Below are 22,163 nucleotides of genomic sequence, written 5' to 3'. Positions count from 1 at the left end.
CCCCTTTGTTCTTTCATATTAAAATTTGTTTCAAATTTTGTTTTTATCCATTCTATTGCGGAAGCCAGAGAATTTACTTTGTTTTACTGACGTAGTGATAGCGGGCTTGGTTTGAAATTGTGTAACCCTTGTACCATCACTAAGAATTATTAGGGACATATTGTGATAGGACATATTGTGATATCCGGGTAAAGCCTCTGATGATTGGATCAGTGAAATTAGTACCATGGTTGTTAGTATAATACTGTGGGTCGCAGTTTGGGTCTGAAGCACAATGTAGACAGTAGTAAAGCTATCTGATCTCCGTTGTATCCATAATGTAATATTTAAATAATTAATTTATTCTTGAAGTATCGGACACCTTCTATCACAATAGAGACATCTGTCGTTCTTCTAACCCATGGAATTGTCTTCTTCGTTTAATTTCAGCCATCACTATGGTATACATATTCGTATGGTACACACATACCTGGAGATATTGCTTGGTGGGGTTAATATGACATTTGTCATTTCGCAAAGGCTCAGTTTTAACTAGATCTGTTGGCCTTTTATGTACTTCTGTTTGATTTGACATCCTTTCTATATGTCATAAAAAATGTCCTAATTTAGATATGCAGGTAATCAAACTAGTCCATTGGGGTAACACATATCCACATATTTCTCAAATATTTTTCATTAAAAAAAGGTTGATTTCACTGGCTTCCGTGTTTATCAACTAGGTTATTATTTTTAAAAATCTATATCTTATTTCTCAGTAGGAGAAAAAGTGCTTACATGTCCACGAATCATGTTTGCCGCTTAATTAAAACAATAATACTGTATAGGTTAAGTGGAAGTGTGGGCTTGGATACGAAGGAAGATAGATTGACGTAGGGGGAAGAAAGGTTCAGGTGTCTAGACAAAAAGTAGAATATTGATTTAGGCACTATGCGAAGGAAGACTGAATGACTTAGGAGAGAGAGAGAGAGAGAGAGAGAGGAGAGAGAGAGGAGAGAGAGAGAGAGAGAGAGTTTACATTGTTCGTGAGTTTTAATGTGCAGTTTTTTTTGGATGAGAAAAATGGAAATATAATTATACTTATTCATTTTCATCTTACGTCAATATTCTTGAAGGGATATTGACATAAGATGAAAATGAATAAGTATAATTTTATTTCCATTGCGATTGCATTTCTCGACCATCTTGCGACCTACCAAACGTGAGCTAAGGGCTGTACTACTCAGCCACGTACCCATATTGGCTTGTATTTTCTAGGGCTGTGGGTATATATATACATATATATATATATATATATATATATGTGTGTGTGTGTGTGTGTGTATGTGTGTATGTATATATATATAATGTATATATATGTATGTATGTATCTATATATATATATATATATATATATATATATATATATATATATATATATATGTGTGTGTGTATATATGTATATGTATTTATATATATAATATATATGTATATGTATATATATATATCTATCTATCTCTATCTATCTATCTCTATATATATATATATATATATATATATATATATATATATATATATATGTATATATATATATATATATATATATATATATGTATATATATATATATATATATATATATATTATATATATATTTATATATATATATATCCACCTCAACACAACCATGACCAGCCCCCTCCAAGTGTTGTATTCTAGAGGAGCGGGAAGAATTTCCTTTCACCCCCTTCATGTTTTTATATACGACCTGGATGATGTCGCCGTTGGTGGCCGTGACAGATGCCACTGAATAGAAAGGAGATGATGATGTTCTGCCTTTGTTTTCGTACTAATAAAACAGCCTCCTGTCTAGCTTTGTACTTCCCCCACCCACCTTACTCATTGGCCATTCTCTCATCGTCTTTATTCTGCTTATTCCGTACTTCTACGGGTTTTTTGTTTTGTTTTGCTTTCTTTCTGTCCCCATACATTGTCAGCATGAGAGAGAGAGAGAGAGAGGAGAGAGAGAGAGGAGAGAGAGAGAGAGAGAGAGAGAGAGAGAGAGAATATCAACCTAGTCGTCTTAAATGTAGATTCAGACATTGTCATAGTTATTAAAAGCATAGTTGCCAGATCACGTTCGACTAGTGGATTGTATGGGTATCATATTCTGTCTTATCTGGTAGATTATAAAGGAACACTTTTCTTATAATTTTTAAATATGTGCAGTGTTTAATTAGTGATGGATGAAGTTAGAGAAATCAAAACTGCCATTGAGAGGGACGAGCCATCCTTGCCTAATTATATAGGGACTGGGAGATGGTATCTTACCACCTGTTCTACTGTAGGGTTAGGGTGAATGGAACAAGTACTCATTAATTTAGTAATAAATATTTAGGGAGTTAGGAATAGGTAGTTTTATATTAGATTAATTATGAGATGATTAGTGCACACCTCTGTACCTTAACGTTATTGGCATATATCACTTTGGTCATCTAAAGTAGGATTTTATTGACAAATATATCTCTGATGATCTCATACCACGATGTTTGCTTATTTGACAACCCCCCCCCCCGACACAATCATGGACAATTAGTCTACGGGTAATGCACCTCCGTATTTAACTATCATTATCATCTTGGACAAGAAAGTGTCGAGCAACATCATGTACTTGATATATTACTGTTGGACAATTACATGTATATTATTGTCAATATATATATATATATATATAATTATATATATACATATATATATATATATATAATATATATATATATATATATATATATATATGTGTGTGTGTGTGTGTGCGCGCGCGCGTGTGTTTATGTGTTCAGGAAGAAGAGAATGAGATGAATAAAATTAGTATTGCTGTGTATGAAATCACTAACGGTATATATCAATATGGCGATTATAGTGTAATTTACTTTGTCTTGGATGCGTAGAATATACATTGAAGGGAAAATTCTAAACAATTTTGAGAGTAATAAATAAATTTGGGCCTGGCCTAGGTAAATAAACCGCGTTACACATATGGAGTTTGTTTGTTATGGAAATTGAACAGGTTTGCTTGAATTGAATTTTGTCTGTTATTGTATTAAGAGGTTGGTTTATACAGTAATACTGTATTGGGTATAAGGAAATTAATTATGTAGAATTGCTAGAGTGGTCAATTGAATGTTGTTGTGATATATAATTGAACTTAGTTGAATAATGATTAAACTTTTTTATTATTATCATGGAGCTTGTTTGAATTGAAACAAGTTTAAAAGGTGGTTAAGTTGAATATGGAAGGGTTGTTGACTCGAACCCGGGGCATGAAAATTAATATGCTTGAGATTATTGTATTGGAATGACAAGAGCCAGAGAAGATAATGTATTCATTTTTTTCTTAATTAACTAATATCGATTTAACCGTTTACGGTTTGTTACATTTCGTTGTTCCTTTTTCACATTGTTCTATTCTTTATTAAAGCTTAACATACGTGAATGTTTGATGTTACATCTAAGTGGAGTAATTAAATTTGAACATGATCTGTTGATCATTATTACTTGTTATCAGATGCAAAGTTTATCCTTGAGATCTAAATAGTGAGACTGAATATGAAATTGAATATTTATTTTTCGTGTCATTCTAAATATTTTGCAACTTTAATGTAAGATATATGAAAATATATATATTTAAAAAATACTGTTTTGACATCCATGTTCTAGCCTTCGTCCTTTGTACAGAGATCTATTTGAAAAGAAAATATTAAAAAATAAAAAGCGCAAAGTAAATTGTGTATTATCATGTACAGATGTTATATTTGGTACAAGTGTGTACACGAACAGCTGTTTCATGTATCCCTTTTCTCTTTATTCAGGTGCCTGTCTCATTGGCCATGTCGAGCATGAACAGTGGAGGAGGGCATCATCAGTATCAGCAGCAGCAGCAACAACAACAACAGCTCCAACAACAGCAGCAACAGCAGCAGCAACAACAACAACAGCAACCACATCATCATCACCACCATCATCATCAGCAGCAGCAGCAACAGCAACAACAGCAACAGCAGCAGCAACAACAGCAGCAGCAGCACCAACATCAACAACCACAACAACACCAGGCCGTCCATATTCATACCAGTACCCGGGGTCCCTCGTCAATGATGTGCGCGACGCCAACCCAACCTCACCATCACACACATCACCTGAGTGGAACGCCTCACATGCAGCCTCCCACCCATCAGGTATATATGCAAGACTCAAGACCTCTCTCTCTCTCTCTCTCTCTCTCCTCTCTCTCCTCTCTCTCTCCTCTCTCTCTCTCTCCTCCTCTCTCTCTCTCTCTCTCTCTCTCAATGCTAAGGTCCTAGCAGCTATTGGTTTTGAATTGGAATATCTTCTTATAACTAACCTCTCTCTCTCTCTCTCTCTCTCTCCTCTCCTCTCCTCTCCTCTCTCTCTCCTCTCCTCTCTCTCTTCTCCTCTCCTCTCTCTCTCTCTCTCTCTCTCTCTCTTGTAAAAGAGTTCAATAATAAGTTAGATAAGATCATAAGAACTCTAAATGCTTAAACTAAATCACTCTACCAAAGAGCAAATGGAGTTTCTGCAGATGGACTAAAAAGTATTTGAGACACCCAAAATCCTTGAAACTCCTTGTAACACACACACACACACTCTCTCTCTCTCTCTCTCTCTCTCTCTCTCTCTCTCTCTCTCTCTCTCTCTCTCTCTCACAACGATATAGATTTAGTGTTAAATAGTAGAATAGCCAAATTTGCCGACAATACTAAACAGGCATAAAATGCTGCGAACTCAGAAGACGTAGCAGCCTCAAGAGAGAATCTAATCAAGTTAGGCGAATGGTCCGGGAAATGGCAAATGCTTTTCAACTGTGGGAAATTTTAAGTCATGCACATAGGCTATAGAAACCCACAAACAGATTACTCACTGCTGGTTAATGAAATAGAAAGTGTGAACCAGGAGGAAGATCTCGGCATTATTATCAGCAAAGATTTGAAGTTCACCAAACAGAGCATAAAAGTTGAAAAGAAAGCACAAAGCTAATAGGTTACATAAGAGACATTTCAAATACAGAAACAAAGACAATGTACTTCAGCTGTACACATTACTAGTAAGACCCCATCTAGAATACGGATTATTCAGAAGGATATAGATCGACTGGAAGCAATACAAGATAGGGCCTTCAAACTAGTTCAAACACTAAGGCAATTTGGATATAGAGGGAGGATGGAATGTTTGAACTTAATTGATCTACAAACCCGACGACTAAGTGGACAATTAAGAGGCATTCTAAAATCTTAAAGGAATAACAAATGTAGATTACAACAATCTATTCACGCTTGGCACAAATCAGTCCAGAGGTAATGGATACAAAATGGAATTAAAAAGATACAACATTTCTCAATGTGGTAATTTCTTTACATACAAAATAGCATAAAAACTCTTTAAACGTTCAAACCAAATTGCTCTACCCAAGAGCAAATGGAGTCTCCCCGGATGGACTAAAAAGTCTTTGAGACATCCAAAATCCTTGTAACTCTCTCTCTCTCTCTCTCTCTCTCTCTCTCTCTCTCTCTCTCTCTCTCTCTCTCTCTCTCTCTCTCTCTCTCTCTCTCTCTCTCTCTCCTTCTTCTTCTTCTTCTATCTGTCCTTGATAATCGTATGTCTTTCTGAGTTGGTTTCATGACTGTAATAAAGCTGGGCAAGATATTAGTCTTCTTTATCTAAAGGGTCTCTATTCTATATTTAACTATCAGTTCCAGTTCTGAACTTGTTATTGGATACTTATTCCTGGATTCCCAGGATGTCAGATAATAGGGGAAAGATGTGCCAATGGGTCATGTGATCCAGGCCATGAAGAGGCATCTCCTGGAAGTTACGATGGAAGTAACAAGAATTGACTCTGACTTACAAGAAGGGCGATCATTATTTTTCAACTTGGTCAAACAAGCTATCAAGATAATTTAATATGATCAAAGATGGCAGCTACTTGGTTCCTTTACAGCTTAATTGGACCTCAGGGCCAAAATGACCAGGATCTCAGGACTCCTCCAATGAGGAACCAAAATAAAGAACTCATGATCAAATTTGAGAATAGGCCCGAGAGGTAGAATTTGGTAAATGACATCCTTGAACCTAGAGTTACTTAATTTGAAGCCTTGGGGGTGCTCTTGCCAATGGATGACATGGAAGGATGTATTTTTGTGTGAGGGACGTTTCCTCCTTTCATGATTAAACATATTTTCTTAAATAGCTCCAGATATCAGAAACAAGCAAGGTAGAAGTATTTTCCATTAGAAACACCTGTGTTGTTTCCAGTATTACACAGGACACATGGTAGCTAGTTAGTTGGTACCACCATTCGTCTGCATTGCTTCTGATCCTAGAGGTCATGTGTAAGAAGGTGTTTACCAATCATGTTACCTTTTTGATCATGTTTACCAATCATGTTACCTTCTTGATCATGAAACTAGAGAATGTAGATATGGTCAGTTCCCTTGGAAGGAGCACACTTATACCCAAAGAGTCCTTTCTTAGATATTGATTGGAAGTAGGAGCACATTTGGAAATCAAAAAAGGGACTTGAACCTTAGCAACACAGTCAAATTCTCGTTTGGTCCTGAGAGGGGAGTACATCTAATAACTCCACTAGTTCAATTGTTACTTTACTGGCAGGTAACCGTTACCACTCAAAACTGAGCATTTGTATGGTAACTAGTTAGTGGAACATATAGTCTTGTCATTGATATGATGAAAGCTTCTTTCCTACAATTGTTCAGTGACAGTTAATATTTTGAAGAACAAATATGTTCTTTCTAGTTGATAAAGTTTTTGGGACCACAAGATCTCTCAAAGTTACAAGTGATTGATCAAAATTACAATGTACAATTCTTATTTATGCTTTCATTTGACAGTTTGTCAATAATTAAGATGTAATTTAAATGATATCATGAACCATGCATATGATTATGGCTGAAGAGAAGGATAAAATGTATAATGGCACACAGGGCTAATAGATACACTTAAAATTAATGAGTTTACAATAACTAGAAGCAAAACGCCAAGATTTTTAATACATTTTAAAAGGAAAAAAAATATGTTAGAATGAAGATATCGGTTGACGTATCCTTATTTTTTTTTACTTGGATAGTTCACCTACTGGTTTTGCTGTTTGACTAGGTTTCAGCATAACAAAGTACATCTGTACTGGATGATTAAAGTAAGAACGTTAATTTGAAACAACCCTATATTAAATTCTCGTACTCTTTTCTTTCAGATGGGAGGAGCAAGTGGTGGTAGCTACAGCAGTGTCCCTCGTCTCCATCATTGCAACATGCACTCCTTTTTGTGTTCTAACCCTCCCCTCCATCATCAATACCAGGTAAATCAGTTCTTGAAGAAAAAACAGTCTTGTCTTCACCTCACAGTGGAACATCTCTTACTATCATGGGGGTTATAACCTAACGTAACGAGAGTTGAAAGTACTGTATATCATAGGATTGTAGCCTTAAAGTTTTCACACCTATGTCTTTGTCAAATGATTCTGTCAACTAGTCTTTTATCTCGTTCTTGTCCCAGTAACTTTTACTTGGTACTTTGCTTATGATGTAAATATAAAAGAAATTGGTTATTAGATTCTATTTTGGAGTATGTATTACTTTAGTTCATTTGAAGTTCTGTTTTAGAAAGCAAAGCATGATTGTTATTAATGTTTTTTTATTTGCTCTTTGTGTACTATCAAGGTAACCGGTCTAGCAAGCCTTTTCCTCTTAGTCCCCAGGCTTTAGTAGTAATTGAATTAGTATACAGACTTTTGTGTCATATGCAAACATGAAATTGCTTTAGAATATGAAATAAATATATCTGCATTATGAGGAATTATGAACTTTAAAGCTAGGTTTGTGTTGTTAGCACCAGTGTAAAAAGAACCCTTAAGTGAAAATAGGTAAAAAAATATATATTAAGGACATGTAATGTACATAATCTGGAAACATGCAGCAGAAGTGGGAAACAAGATCACGGTCTGCACTGTACGTGTATTAGAACCAAGGCTATAACTCAAATGATTACTGTATTGCTTTTGCAAATGAATAGTGGATTCATTGGATGATTTGCCTTATTACCATTATTATTATTATTATTTTCTTTTTTTTTCTTGATAAAACTATGAATTACTTCAACGTAATGGATGCCATCCAGTAACTTTTAAAAACCCTGGATAATAAATTTTTTTTGAAGATTTTAGAGCAATTATTGAAGCTTAGGATTTTGTGTATAAATAAAATTGGCTGTAATTAATTTCTTTAAGCCACATTTGGTAAAGCCATGCATTTTAATATGGACAACCTTTATATTTCTTTCATTTCAGATGAATGGAGGCTGCCTTGGTCCCCAACATCATTATGGCCCTATGGTTGCACCAAGTCACCATACTGCTACGCCACTTCTGACTCCTGCAGGCCCACCTCATTTGATGACCACCACCCCACAGCCACCTCATACCCACACCTCTATCTATGGGCAGGCACCAATGGGAGTGGCTCCCCCACAAGCCGTCCCGACTCACCTCACTGCCGTTCCTGGTCAACTTTCGGCAGCGCCTCAAAGCTTAGGAGTAGGTGTTCCTCCTCAGTTACCCCCGCAACACCATCATCATGCACATCAACAGCCCACCCCGCCTCTCGTTGCATCTTTCCTGCCCACACTCATCTACATCAACTTCATCATTTACATGTAAGTATGGTAATATTGACCCATCTGCCTCTTTAATTTTACAAATACCATTGTGAATCGTGAACGAGCCTTTGATAGTTGGATTTATTATACATTCAGTATACTGTATATTAAATCCTTGTTTATCTACTATCAGGCTAGCAGTGGAAGTGGCGGCGGTGCTCGGGGGGCCAGTGTTGACATGCTTGGACGGGTCTGTATCGAGGCCCTGGGCAAGGCCATGGTCTTGGTAGAGTGAGAGGACCCCGTGGAAGTAACGGAAGTGCTTTGGGTGGCAGCAGACGCAGTAGTTCCAGCTGGCGAGGAAATTCTCTGCCTCCTGCTGCCCCTCCTCCTCCCCCACCACCTCTTCCTAGTGCTGCTGCAGCAGCTGCAACTTACCCTGGCATTCTTTTACATTTCTTGTAAGTTGGTTTGGTCGTTTCTTTTATATCTACAGTAAATGGGTTTTTGTGAGTTAATGGCGGCATTATAACAAGTGCTGGAAATACTGTTTAAACCTTTATTTTCTTTTTTACTTTTTTGTTAGGGCTATGTTGTCTCATCCATCATTACACCAATACAGTGTGGTTGACCCAGTACCTGCAGAAGCTCCAGACACAGAAAATTATGAAGCTTTATTACATCTGGCAGAGCGGCTTGGTGAAGCCAAGCCCAGAGGCCTTTTGAAGACCATGATTGACCAGCTCCCGTCCTATAGGTAAGTGAATTATTAGTGCCCATACAAATGACAAACTATTTACTGTACTGTTCCCATTATTTACATTTGCCATATTGCCTGGTGCAGTGCCGTGTTAGCCAAGCGAGGAGGCTCAAACAAATCTTGAGTCAGACAAATTTTGAGTCTCATTCTGGGAGACTTATGCATACTACAATGCATCAAGGTCATTAATGTCTCCTCAATGTCTCTCAGGCATGATTATTCACTCTTTGTCAGACACATCACATTAGGAAGTACAGAAAGGTGGAAATAAATTGTTTTATGCTTAAAGAGAATATTTTATAGTTTTTTATAAACAATTTAGTTTTTCAATACAAACTCACTTTATATGTTACAGGTATGTAGTGGTCAATTTTGTGGGTGACTACCTGGTCCCACTTTCTGGCCTTTTGCCTTCGATACTTATATCAAATCCAATCCTAAAGAAAGATGGTAGTCAACTGAAGCTCTGTGCAGACGTTGAACCCTCGAGTCCCTGTCATTCTTAAATGTCTATAATCTTATTCTGTGAGCATTTAAGTACATGGTGGGGTTAAAATACATACAATTGTTTTAAGTGACGCATTAACTTAAGTTATCCAGAAAAGTAATGCAAGGATAATGAATTGTCCTGCTAACACCATAGGTTTGGTTGATTTGGACAAGTGAATTGTCTGAGGTTACCTGGGATTGAGGTTAAATCTTGAATATCAAATAAAAACTGAGAAGGTTGTAACTGCCAATCCTGACGTTAATCTATGAATAATTGAATCAAAGGATCATCCTCACTGATATTTACAGCAGAAAAAAACTAGAACATTACTTAAGGAATATAATAAATGAGAGGACTACTAAGGGTGTGAAAGCAATAAATTGGCAAATACTTCAATTGAAGTAAGACGTTACACAGAAGCTCCCAACTTGCCAACACAGTAGCTTCCGAGAAGCTATTTGTATGTCATTAATTGTTAAATTTGGCCTAGGGTAGGGTTAATCTATTCGCATACTTACAATTTCAAGCTGCAAGTCGACAAATAGTTCAGTTTCATATACAATAGATACCAAGTTATAACAAATGTTTTTTTTCTTGGTGTTTTAGATTATATAACAGGTTGTTTTATTATCTCATTACATGATAGTAACGTACACAATGAAGCGGCCATATACAATGCGCTAGTGTTTACATTTTATAACTTGAAGGGTAGTGTAAATGCAAATAAATGTACTGTATGTTAGTGTAATTCATTTCTTAAAAATACTACTTGGTTTATTCGATGAATGTTTATGTTAAACTAGTAATAAATCATTATTTTGATCATCCTATCTATCAGGATATCACAATGATGATTGCCATATGTTGCCAATGAAACATCTCAACTTGGTTTCTTATTTGTATACCTTGCTTTTACACAATATTGTTACTGTACCATGTTCATAATTTACTGCATATAAATCTATGTACTTTGCATTTGATGGGTCTCTCACTGTCTCTGTATGAGAAAGAGAAAGTAAAAATATTAGAAATACAAGTAAAAAGAAATAACTTGACTGTTCAGAAAAGTTTATTTGCTTGTGATGACAAGAAAGGATGAAGGGAGAGAGGATACAGTATACTGTTAGGATACAAACATCGTAGATTTATGACTTCAGTCTGAGTGTGTTTGTATCTCTGGATGTTTGTAACTTGGGAACCTGCTGTATGTCTCATGGCCACTACATGATGGGATGAGTAGATACTAGGCCAACTGAGTGTGATATCCCAATAAGGTACACAAATGTCTGGCACCATTACACCTTATCATAATCAATGTTTCAGTGTGTTCTCTCCATTCTCCTCTGTCGTGTGCTCTCAACTCCTATTAAGTATAGGTCTTCATCCATTCCAATTTTCCATTACTACATTCCTTTGGGTTTCTTACAGGCTTTGTCCTGCTGCTTCTTTATCTACTTCACTTTTTACAAGCTGTTCTTATGGAACTGCATCACATGTCCAAACCATCTCAAGCTTTGAGATCTGCCTATATTCCATTCTCTGGACTTCAAGTCTTTATGAGGATTCATACGGGAACCATTTTCTTGTCCTATTTTGAGGATAACACCCTTTTCCAGACTCCATGTGGATTGTTTATCTGCAAGCAACTAGTTGAATAATCTGTGCCAGCTGTTGGTGAGTGCATAATCTTGTAGAACCACACTGGTTAAAGGATGCCCTATACATAATCGCAATCTAATTCTGGCACTAACTTCAGAAGTTCAAACTTGTAGCATATGTTTTTATGTTGAACAGGCTGACATAAGACTCTCTTCATAGTTTATTTCCTTTCCTAACTGGGCTATTTTTCCTTGTTGGAATCCCTGGGCTTGTAGTATACTGCTTTTGCAACTAGGGCGGTAGCTTAATAACAATAATCTCAATTTTGACTATATAATTAATTATGTGTAGTAGATACTTAGTCTATAAATGAAGCTCCCATTGTACACCTGTATGGTTCCAGCATATGTCTGGCCTCTAGTACGTCCTCTTGCTCTTGTGAATCTACGGTATATCTAATGTGAAGCAAAAAATTGATTTTTCAACTGGTTTTTTTTTCACCGTCATCCTGTTTGGTACAGTATATAAGGCTCTAGCTTTCGACAAACTGTTATCTAATCTGGCACCAAAACTATGGTTGTAACTACTGCATTTGTACCATCCCATTCTGTAATTGAAGTATTTCTACTCGTTGCTGCGGTCATGGCTTGAGCATCTGCAGGTTTCTGATCCTAAAGATCTGTGGTTGAGTCATCCTTAATTCTTCTTCCACTGTCTTGTTCCTGGGTCTTGGAATTTGTGAGGGTGTGTTCGTGGGATAGTCGTGACCTTAGGTCATACAAATGTCCATCAGCATAACACCTGTTGTAGCTCGGTCATTGCTCGGTAGAGCACACCTGTCTATGGCCAGGTTGCAGGTGGGAGAATGCATAATGTAACAAATCCTGTCTTTCCTCTTTAAAAAAAAATCCTTACAAATCACTTTGGAAGGAAGCATTTTATCTAGGCAGGCAACAGACACTGCTGGTAGGACAAGCAAAGAGGAGAGAGTCAAACTTGCCACAACAATTACCACATGACTATATGTACAGTATATAGTATACGTATTACATTGCCTACTAGACCATTCATCACTATTTTGATATGTTCTCTCTAGAAGTTGAACATAGCAGAAGATGAGGAAAAAAAATATAAGAATGAATTATTTAATACAGCAGTCATAAATCTTTAAAACTACAGGTAACATTCTCTCATCACTTGATTAGTAGTTAGAATAAGAGAACATGTATAATTTCTGTTGAAGATATGATTTGTATTTCAGAATTTTTATGGAATTATTATTGTCTAAAATATGAAACACTTGAAAGATGAAACCCCTCAGAGTTGGTAATGAAAAAAATTGCCTCGAATTTAACCAACATTTTATTTAAAGTAGTTAAAAATAATCGAGGTTGAAAAGAATAAATTATCCTGTGATTAAAGGAAAAAACTTCTGAATAATGATTTCAATAAATGAAACAAAACAAAAAAAAGGGGACCTCTACTCTCTACGTTCCTCCCAGCATAACAAGGGACTCAACCGAGTTCAGCTGGTACTGCAAGGGTGCCACAGCGCACCCTCCCACATTATCCACCACAGATGAAGCTTCATAATACTGAATCCCTTACTGCTGCTACCTCCGCATAAGCATAAATATTCTACCTTTGTCATTCAAAGCACTGTAACATAAATGTGAGACCCTAATTATTAGATTAAGTTGACAGCATTCATATAATTATTATTACTAGCCAAGCTACAACACTAGTTGGAAAAGCAGGATGCTACAAGGCTAAGGGCTCCAAAGGATGCAGCTCACTTCTGGGAGGGAAATAGAGAAATAACAAATAAGCTATATTATATAGTATACAATATGAAAAATAGGAAAAAATATGAAATATATGAAGATCAGTAACAGCTTTAAAATAAATCTGTCATTTATAAAGTATGAAAAGACTTATGTCACCTTGTTCAACAGGAAAGCATTTGCAAGAAGTAACTTAGTTAGTTACACTAAATTAACTAGTCCTTTCAGTTTGCTGTTGAACTTAGGGATTTTTAGTATTTTATGATTTTTACATGTTTATATGTATTGGATCAGTCTTTATTTTAATAAACCTAGTCAGTATCCTGATATAATGTCAATCTGAACATGCCTTAATAAACATTGAGATTATTCAGATAACTTGTCAATTCAATAAGCCTTGATGAATATTATTGTGATCCACATGGTGTAACTCGGCTGACCAGACCCTTATTACTTTATAATACATGAACTATTATTTTGTGGATTCACTACATTCCAATGTTGAGGGTAGTCCAGATGACCTGACAAGTTGAAAACTCCTCTCCTCCCCATTAAGCTACTTTTTGTTTCCTTAACTCTCTCCTTCTGGTACAAGTTAAGTTCCTCCGGTTCAAATGGTCTTCCTGTGGCTGGAAACAGAAGTATTTAGGTTTAATCAAATAATGGTTTGTATTCTATTCAATATTTGTATATTTATTGATCTATTTCCTGAGCTTTAATGATAGATAATCTTGTAATTATCTAAATTAGTAAGGAAAGCGTCATATAAATTTATTGCTCTATACTTATAAGTTAAGTCTCATTTCTGTAGGTTGTTACTTTAAATGCATCTAGTTACTCTAACCCTTATGATATTGTATTATAATACTAATTCATCTTGATGACCTCATATCTATCTACTAAAATCTCTTAAAGTCTAAATATATCAATTTAAACCATGAAGACTAGTAGATTCTGAAATACATGTTTTAATTCAAATTTTAAGGTATTCATAGATGACCCTCAGATGTAAGGACAACCTCCTGTGTTGCCCAGTGACTTAAAAACTTTTGAGTTTGTTTCTCTTGTCATGGCACTTCCTTCTCCAAAGGGTAGAACTTACCTGTACTTGAGTAATAATACATTTGGATATATGTCAATTATCAGTTTTAATTTGCAGGTATACTGGGGAGAAATCTGATACAAAACAGACAACTTGTGTTATTTGCATGTGTGATTTTGAGCTTCGTCAGATGCTACGTGTCTTACCATGTTTGCACGAGTTTCATACCAAATGCGTTGATAAGTGGTTAAAGGTAAGTTGCTCTTCTGCAGCTTTATTTTGGTGATGCACTATTAGGGGTCTTGGTTGTCTTGGGGTCTGTATTTGGCTAGTGATTTGGGTTGGTGAAATTATCCTCATTATAGAGTAACAGCGTTCCAGATCCTTTTTGTCTCCCATGTAGCGCTTGTGTCATCTGAACACCAAGATCCCTGTTTTATTTTTATGGGCACCACAAAAATCAGTTGCATGATTTTTAAAGCTTACATTGGGTACAATTACTGAAAATGGGATTTGCTATTAATGTCTTACAGAGTAGATATTTAATTTTTGACTGTTTTATTATTCTTTCTCTCACCTTATGACCACTCTATATGTCTTCCTACTACCATATTATGTCCAGTCAGCAGGCTTTGATAGATCATGTGTAGAGCAGTGTACAATATTTTCATGTATTTTAACATATTTCTTTATTACTGTAAGGTGATTATTCTCAAGATGATTGTGTGTGCTCGCTTAGACATCAGATAATAGATATTTATGATTCTGGGACAATCAGGTAGCAAAGCATGGGTTTTTTTCACAGTGCAATTTTCCCAGTGTATTGACCACGTTGTATCGTATACTAGCCCTCACCCACTAACAGTATTGCTTCTCTTATTTCTTATTAGAGGCGAAAGTGTGCATGAAGGCTGCTGTGACATACCAGTACCGTTGCCATTTTGTCCTCTAAGTCGAGCGGGCTCCTTCATGTCAGTTGCAGATATCATATTGTGCCCTCTCCTCCCTCAAGCTTATCACCTGAATACTACTATATTTTCACTTGAAATTCTTTCTCTCTCTCTCTTTACCTCTTATCTTTCTCTCTCTTTTTTTTTTATTCTAAAGACAAATCTTTTAAGAAATTATCTTCTTACAACCTTAGCTATGTATCCATAATAGCCTCATCCCTTTAGCTCAGCTGGTTAAATTTAGTGGATGAGTCATTATTTACCTTTATATGAATGAGTCCTGATTATTTTATTTTATTCCATTAAACATTTTGTATGATTATGGCTATAGATGGAGGTAGAGCATATCAACTGAGGCATGCTAGTCTTCCTGCTATTAAGGTCACTGTTGCTCGTTATTATCATCACATTATGTTTAAATTATAGTTTCTTTTTAACAACCTATTCTGATTTGAATTGACTGGTTTCAAAAGCAAAGAAATGGCCCATTGGTATCATGATCTTGAGGTGCCTCAGCTGACATGAGCCTCTCAGCAGAGTCATTATCCGTAATTCTCCCTAAGGTCCTTTTCTTTTGTAATTATTGTGGACGAGCTTGGCTGATGGCGTCACAGATTTCAACTCTTGATGGGATTTAGCGGGCACTTGTGAACAGGTTGTGTTTATCGCCTCATATGTGACTGTGGCCTGGGCCTTGTCTCCTAGGAGCGAGACGTAGTTAACACTGGCTATATATAAATCATCTTTATGTAGTGTATATACATCTGATAGGTTCATAGTATTATATGGTGTGATGGGCATTAATCTGCTATTCTGTTATCTTTCAATAGGGTTCAAATTTGTTAAAACCTTAAATTGTATGAACCCTATTGAAATATGAATTCAATGTTTGATAGTCCATCACAGCATGTACTATGACTGAAGAATTCAGGAAGATCAGCTGGCCCTAGGTTTTTGTGTTATTTATCTTTGCACTTTGAGCCTTTGCTTGTGATACCTACCATATAGTAATCTCCAGTTTGCAAAATAATTGTCATTGAATTTCCTTCTCTAAACCCTACATAATATAATCTTAGTGGCAGCCTCTTCTTAGAATTCGCATTTTTTTTTGTGAATTGCAGTCCGGATGCCCTATTTTTCATTTATTTATTTATTTTCATTGTATAGACCAAAAACTGTCACTACAGCACACTCAACTGTCACTTTGAGGCTTGCTAGAAGTTTTTATAGATTTTTGAGTATTATATTTATTCAACCTCTGGTATCTGCTAGCTCAATATTCATAGGTTTGCGTGTTTGTGGATGTCATAAACATTTTCCATCTCTCACACAATTAATTATTCAAGTAACTGGATTAAAATAAAATGGTGATGGAATAAAATGCTTAAAACCTCTTTTAGAAACTGTGTAGGAGATAGGAAATAGTGGTTATACAGTATATGGTTTCCTAAGCCGGATAATAAAGATTTTCTTTTTTTGGGATTATTATAGACTTCATATATAAACCAAAGTCCCTCTGAATACCAGTGGTTGATACTACAATTCTCAATGTAGAGGTCATTTTGTATTTTATTGGTGTTAAAAAGTACAGAGAATATTATCTTGATATAATTTTTGAACTGCTATTATTAAGCTGCTTCCTAATTATCTCAGTCAGGATCAATTTCTAGTGATTGCGAGCCTTAAAGTAACCGTTGAGCTTAGAGTCGTCCGTAGCCAGTTTCTTGCCTTCTTTACACCCCTTTCTCTCCTCCTGTTTGTATTTTTGGATTTTAACACATCCAGAGCTTTTTGTGATGAACAGGTAACATGCCAATATGTGTAGCTCTTTATCTTTCTCTATTTTCTGTCTCTGTCTCTCTCTCTTTCTCTCCCTCTCCTAAACTTAGAGCACAGGAAATTCTACTGTAAGATCACAAAGAGCTCTGAGCTTTTCCCTAAGCCTGGTGCAAAAGCCTTGTATATTAGAAGATTCCTCAGACAAACTTAGTTGACAATGCTCAGGCATAGCAAACCTCACATCTACCAAACTGCATTATCACCCTGATTTTAATACTTGTGCTCTTTTTACCAGAATGGAGTTAGGAAATGCTGTATTCTGTATTTTTGCTGGGCATTGTATCAATATATATAGCCTTTAGATTATGAACTATGCTGGATAAGAGTTGAAAAATGGACATGGAGATAAAGTCAGTGTTGCAAAGTAGGACTGAAAATAAATTTACTTTAAATAGTTGAAGTTTTTTATGTTGCATAATATACAATATCATTTCATGCTATAATTCCTCAGAGCAGGATGAGATCAAAATGTCTTGGTTTATGGGAAGGAGAGTAAAATTGTACTTTGGTATTTATATCTTGTGTGCTTTAAAGCTCCTATCCAGCAGTGTTCATGGCAATATTGTGTAATACGTGGCTTCTGCACTAGGCTCGCAGCTTGTTGGTACTGCACAGTTCAGCAACCATACTGTGAAATATTGTGAAGTTGAAACCCTACTTATTTGCTTGTTTATATGCAGACAACGGGAATACTGCTGAAATGGCCACTCTTCATGCAGTGAAGATCTTGCCATTGAGAGAATTTTCTTCATTGTTTTTATTTATTGTCTTTGGGGATGTTGATTTCTCGAGGCTAATGCTTTGGTCATTGTTTTGTAGGCAAGATATCACTGGCATGGTTTCATCAGTATCATCACCATAGGTTGTCAAGAAACAGCAGTTATTCTTCTTCTTCTTGCATATAATAACACTGCAACTAAGGGTCTCACACTCCATTAGTATCTCATGGATATGACATCTGACTGGCTGTTGCCATGCTGTTGGTAACCTAGACTGTGGTCAGTACCATGCAGTTGACTCCCCTCACTGTGGTTGGTGCCGCGCAGTTGGTACCCGTGACTGTGTTCGGTGCCGAGCGGTTGGTACCCTTGACTGTGCCCCGAGCTAACAAGTGCAGTGTCTTGCATGAGCAGGAGGGTGGCGTGCCTTGTGCCGTATACCACTGCTGGCTGCTTGCATGCTTGCAGTATCATGATGATGGCCTTTTTGGTGCCTGCAGGTATGTCCCTCTTGGTCACACTGCACACTGGTTTGGTTGTCAAGTGTTTCCAGACTTTGCATCATAAAAATACTATTTTCTTGTTATTGTGTTGTGTCACCAGTTTTGATTACCATTTTCATGCAAGTTTTTGTTACTGTGTTTATTACATTGTTGAGTTATCAATCCAATATATTTGTTCAGGTTTCATATACAGTAGATACAAATACTTTTTTGTTTGTTCTTCCCTTTAACTGTGCTGTCAACATTTTATTTGTTTCACTGGTCAACTGGAGACTTCTGCATTTAGTGTTATAAAATATCCAAATGTGCAAAGCTCTGGAAATATATGACTTCCAGCCAAAATGAGGCAAGACTGTCACCAACTGGCTGTAAAATACTCCTCAAGCATAAATTTTAAGCCTTGCCACCACAGCACGCCAGGTTCCTTTAAGAGGAGCATTTTCTCCAACATTGTCTACAGTGTTTGGCCATTAAAGGAAATTTTGGTTTATACTGTTTAGGAGTGAATTTGTAAGTTTCTCAAACTTGGTTTTTGAATATATGTCGAGTAAGAACAGTTTTGTGAGGAAATATATTCAGCACATTTGTCATAAGCAGTACAATAACGATTAGTTAATGTTAGCCGTCTAGGCTGCCAAAATTAATGGAAAATTGCACCCCCCCCGCTTTAGATTTAAAGAAATAAGTTCATGAAAAGAGTGCTGTACTGTTACACGTGGGACTGTAGAAGAATGCTCAAAATAGATTTTACATGAAAAATGTCTAGTCTTGATAGTCATGCTATTTCTTGTTGCTAACCCTCACAGGTACTGCTTTTAGTCAATTTCTACTGTATTTGCTGGCGTTGAGCCAATAATTAATCACTCTTATTAGATGTGCTGACCATGAATGTGTGAGTCCAAAAGCAGTTTTGTTGATCTCAGAAGGATGGTGTGCTTTTTATGATATAAGAAAAAAAAAGTTTAATTTTGTAAACCTTATATACATATGTATTTATGTATATACTTGCCTGTAGTCTTTTCCTTTTCGTAATTCAAGTTTGTGGCAGCCTGGTCCGCTTGCAATGATTTGTTTTACTAATTTTATTAATCTGTTGCATGTCATGTAATTAAGAATGAGGAGAAATTGCTGCTCTTGCTGTACTGGCGGCGTCTTACCTCTCAGCATCCCGGTTGTCTCATCTCGAGTGCTTGCCATCCATGCTCACAGATGATTGGCATTCATTTTTAAAAAAATGTAGATTATTTTTCTTGGCGTTCCAAATAATTTTTAATAGTAGCAAATAAAACCACTGCTATTTAGCTAACTGTTTTCTTTTTATGTTATTAATAACAACATAAATTAGAATGAATATTGTAATAATAATACACTTAATGTATATAAAAATTTTATTACCCAATTACAGCCAGTTTTTGACATTTAAAATGTCTGCTCCTTGAGGCCTTTAAAAATTCAGTTTAGAAAAGTTCAATTGTAGGTCTTGTTAGTGTTCTGACAAATACAGTCTATTGTTCATGCATTAGTTACACTTAATAATATCTAATAATATTAGTTATTAATTGTCAATAGTAAAGGTCTTCAAACATTTACTAGAGCTATATAATGTAGTTCAAGCTAATTAAGGAAACTTTCACTTTTATGCACAAAATTAAATAAATCATGTTTCATTAATGTTACTCAGTGATCAATATATATTGTAATAATCTTTATATTATGTAGTGTTGTGTTATTTTGATGTACTTTCATATAAAATTTGAGATAATGAAAAGTTGAACCTTTGGAATTCTTTTATCAGGTAATTGTGGTATTAGTAATTTACCCTGTCATTATGTCTTTCAGTCAAACCGGACTTGCCCTATATGTCGTGGAGATGCCAGCGAATATCTTAAAGAGAACTCCACTTCAGAATGAACCAGGTTAAAAAAGTGTGTTTAGAAGAAAAGTCTGAATACTTAAGAAGTTTTAAAAGATGATTTCAACCAAGTTGTGAGTCTCAGCAGCCAATACAGCTCCACTCTAGATATGTGGATGATAAGCTCACAGCATTTTAGTACACATAATAGGAAGTACTAGACAGAAAGTACTTTCCTTCTTTTTTTCTACCCTTATTATTCCTTAGCCCAAGAGGATTTATCTGAAAATTTAGCATCATTAGCCTTGTTTTTGAGAATGAATAGGGATTGCTTTATTTTGGTATCGTGATACACTACACGAAAATGACTGGTAATGTCGATCAAAAAAGAATCTATGCACACATTAGTTGATGTGACTGCAAGTGTTGAATAGGAATCGGCAGGAGTTTATAACCAACATTATTGCAGGTGTCTGATGGCTATGTGCACATGAAAAGGCAGACATGAAAGTTTTCTCTGTATTTCTCACGGGGCTTTTGGTGACAGGAATTGTGCTAAAACATATTATTTATGATAGCAGAGGAAGCGTAGATTTGGCTTCTTTTTCAAAAACAAATGAAACTACCAATTTCAAATTTCTTGAGAGCCTTTACCGAGTGAACTTTCCTAAAGCCTAATGTGCATATGTGCAGTGTGTTTATCTGATTGTTCACAGGACAGCAGTTAACCTTCCCTTGTTGTTCTGTCCAAGGCTTTGTTTGTTTAGAGCTCCCAGTGGAGTTTATGTTGTTAGCTGTCCATTTTCTGTGTTTGCCTTCATGTGATGAGGCTGTGTCTGCAACAATTAGTCCTTTAACCCATGGTGTCTTAGATATTGCCAGGGAGTTTATCTTCTCATTTGTGTTGTGCATGAGGACATAATGGAAAACATTTTCTTAGAAAGACCTATATTGTTGTGCTATGCATTATATTAATAAACTCCTCATTGTGAGGCTTATTTCTTATACTACTGGCAGAGAAAGTAGGATCATGTGTGATAGTGGTCAAAAGCTTAAGCATTTCCATGAAAACAAAAAAAAAATAATTGCAAGAAATTCCATTGTTGTTTGTTATCCATTTTGGCATATGTGGAACACCATCACTCAGTGCATGTTTTATTCAGCATAAGATCTTCAGTATTCCTGTTTGAAGTATTTAAATCATAGAAGCCTGTCTCAAAATAAAAAAAAAAGGATAATTTTTCAGACGTTAACTAGATAAGGTGTAAGTCATTCTTAATGCTGTAGTGTTTTTGCTGAATAGTGGTGATGGATGATTAATTTTACAATATAATGTTATACCAGTACGTCCAGTAGCATAGTAATGACCATTAGGCCTGAAACTCCCAAAACATGTCCACAGATTTTAGTACCTCCCTAAGCATGCTATATTTGTTTAGAAGAAAAATAAAAAAAGGAAAATTATTAGCATATGCAACTTCCCTAATGCTTGGAATATGTATACAGGTTATTGTTGAAACACATGCTTTCATTTATTTCAGATCACAAATTCCAAACATGTATGGTGTGATAGAAATTTTTTCCTTTCAGTTATTCATTTACTTATTTATTCATTCATATATTTATTTTTGTAAAGTGGTCTTCACAAGAGAATACTGACTTATGATTATACCTTTTGGTGCAGCATGGGACTTGACATGTGAAAGAATCTGCCAAATCAAAAAAAGTCAGTCAGGAAAATGCAAGAAGGATGATGAGTGAGGTTCCATGTTGTGGGTTTGGACTGATTTGTTTTTTGTTATTGTAATCTGTTCTAGGACTCAAAGCTCAACAGACTTTTTCCCCCCTATTTCATGACTAAATGTACTCCTTTTTGCTTCGTAGACAAATTTAGCTAATGTAATCCATTTTTTATCAACTATAATATAAGCATTTCTTGAATATTTGCTGTTACCCCTCTGTA

General features: G+C 35.8%; 1 protein-coding gene across 1 annotated transcript in view; it reads left to right on the top strand.

Annotated features, from left to right (window-relative positions):
• LOC137656796 (RING finger protein 44-like) overlaps window positions 1–22,163 on the top strand; it is an 84,718-nt gene extending 62,555 nt beyond the window's left edge. Inside the window, 10 exon segments of the mRNA XM_068391093.1 lie at window positions 3,844–4,209; window positions 7,263–7,367; window positions 8,355–8,673; window positions 8,676–8,719; window positions 8,856–8,907; window positions 8,910–9,123; window positions 9,249–9,419; window positions 14,455–14,590; window positions 18,260–18,345; window positions 20,188–22,163. Of these exon segments, the coding sequence (XP_068247194.1) occupies window positions 3,844–4,209; window positions 7,263–7,367; window positions 8,355–8,673; window positions 8,676–8,719; window positions 8,856–8,907; window positions 8,910–9,123; window positions 9,249–9,419; window positions 14,455–14,590; window positions 18,260–18,345; window positions 20,188–20,269 (1,575 nt within the window). The 3' untranslated portion in view covers window positions 20,270–22,163.

The sequence above is a fragment of the Palaemon carinicauda genome, chromosome 17 (assembly GCF_036898095.1).
Source record: "Palaemon carinicauda isolate YSFRI2023 chromosome 17, ASM3689809v2, whole genome shotgun sequence".
Classification (NCBI taxonomy): Eukaryota; Metazoa; Arthropoda; class Malacostraca; order Decapoda; family Palaemonidae; genus Palaemon; species Palaemon carinicauda.
This window is presented reverse-complemented; position numbering and strand designations above follow the sequence as displayed.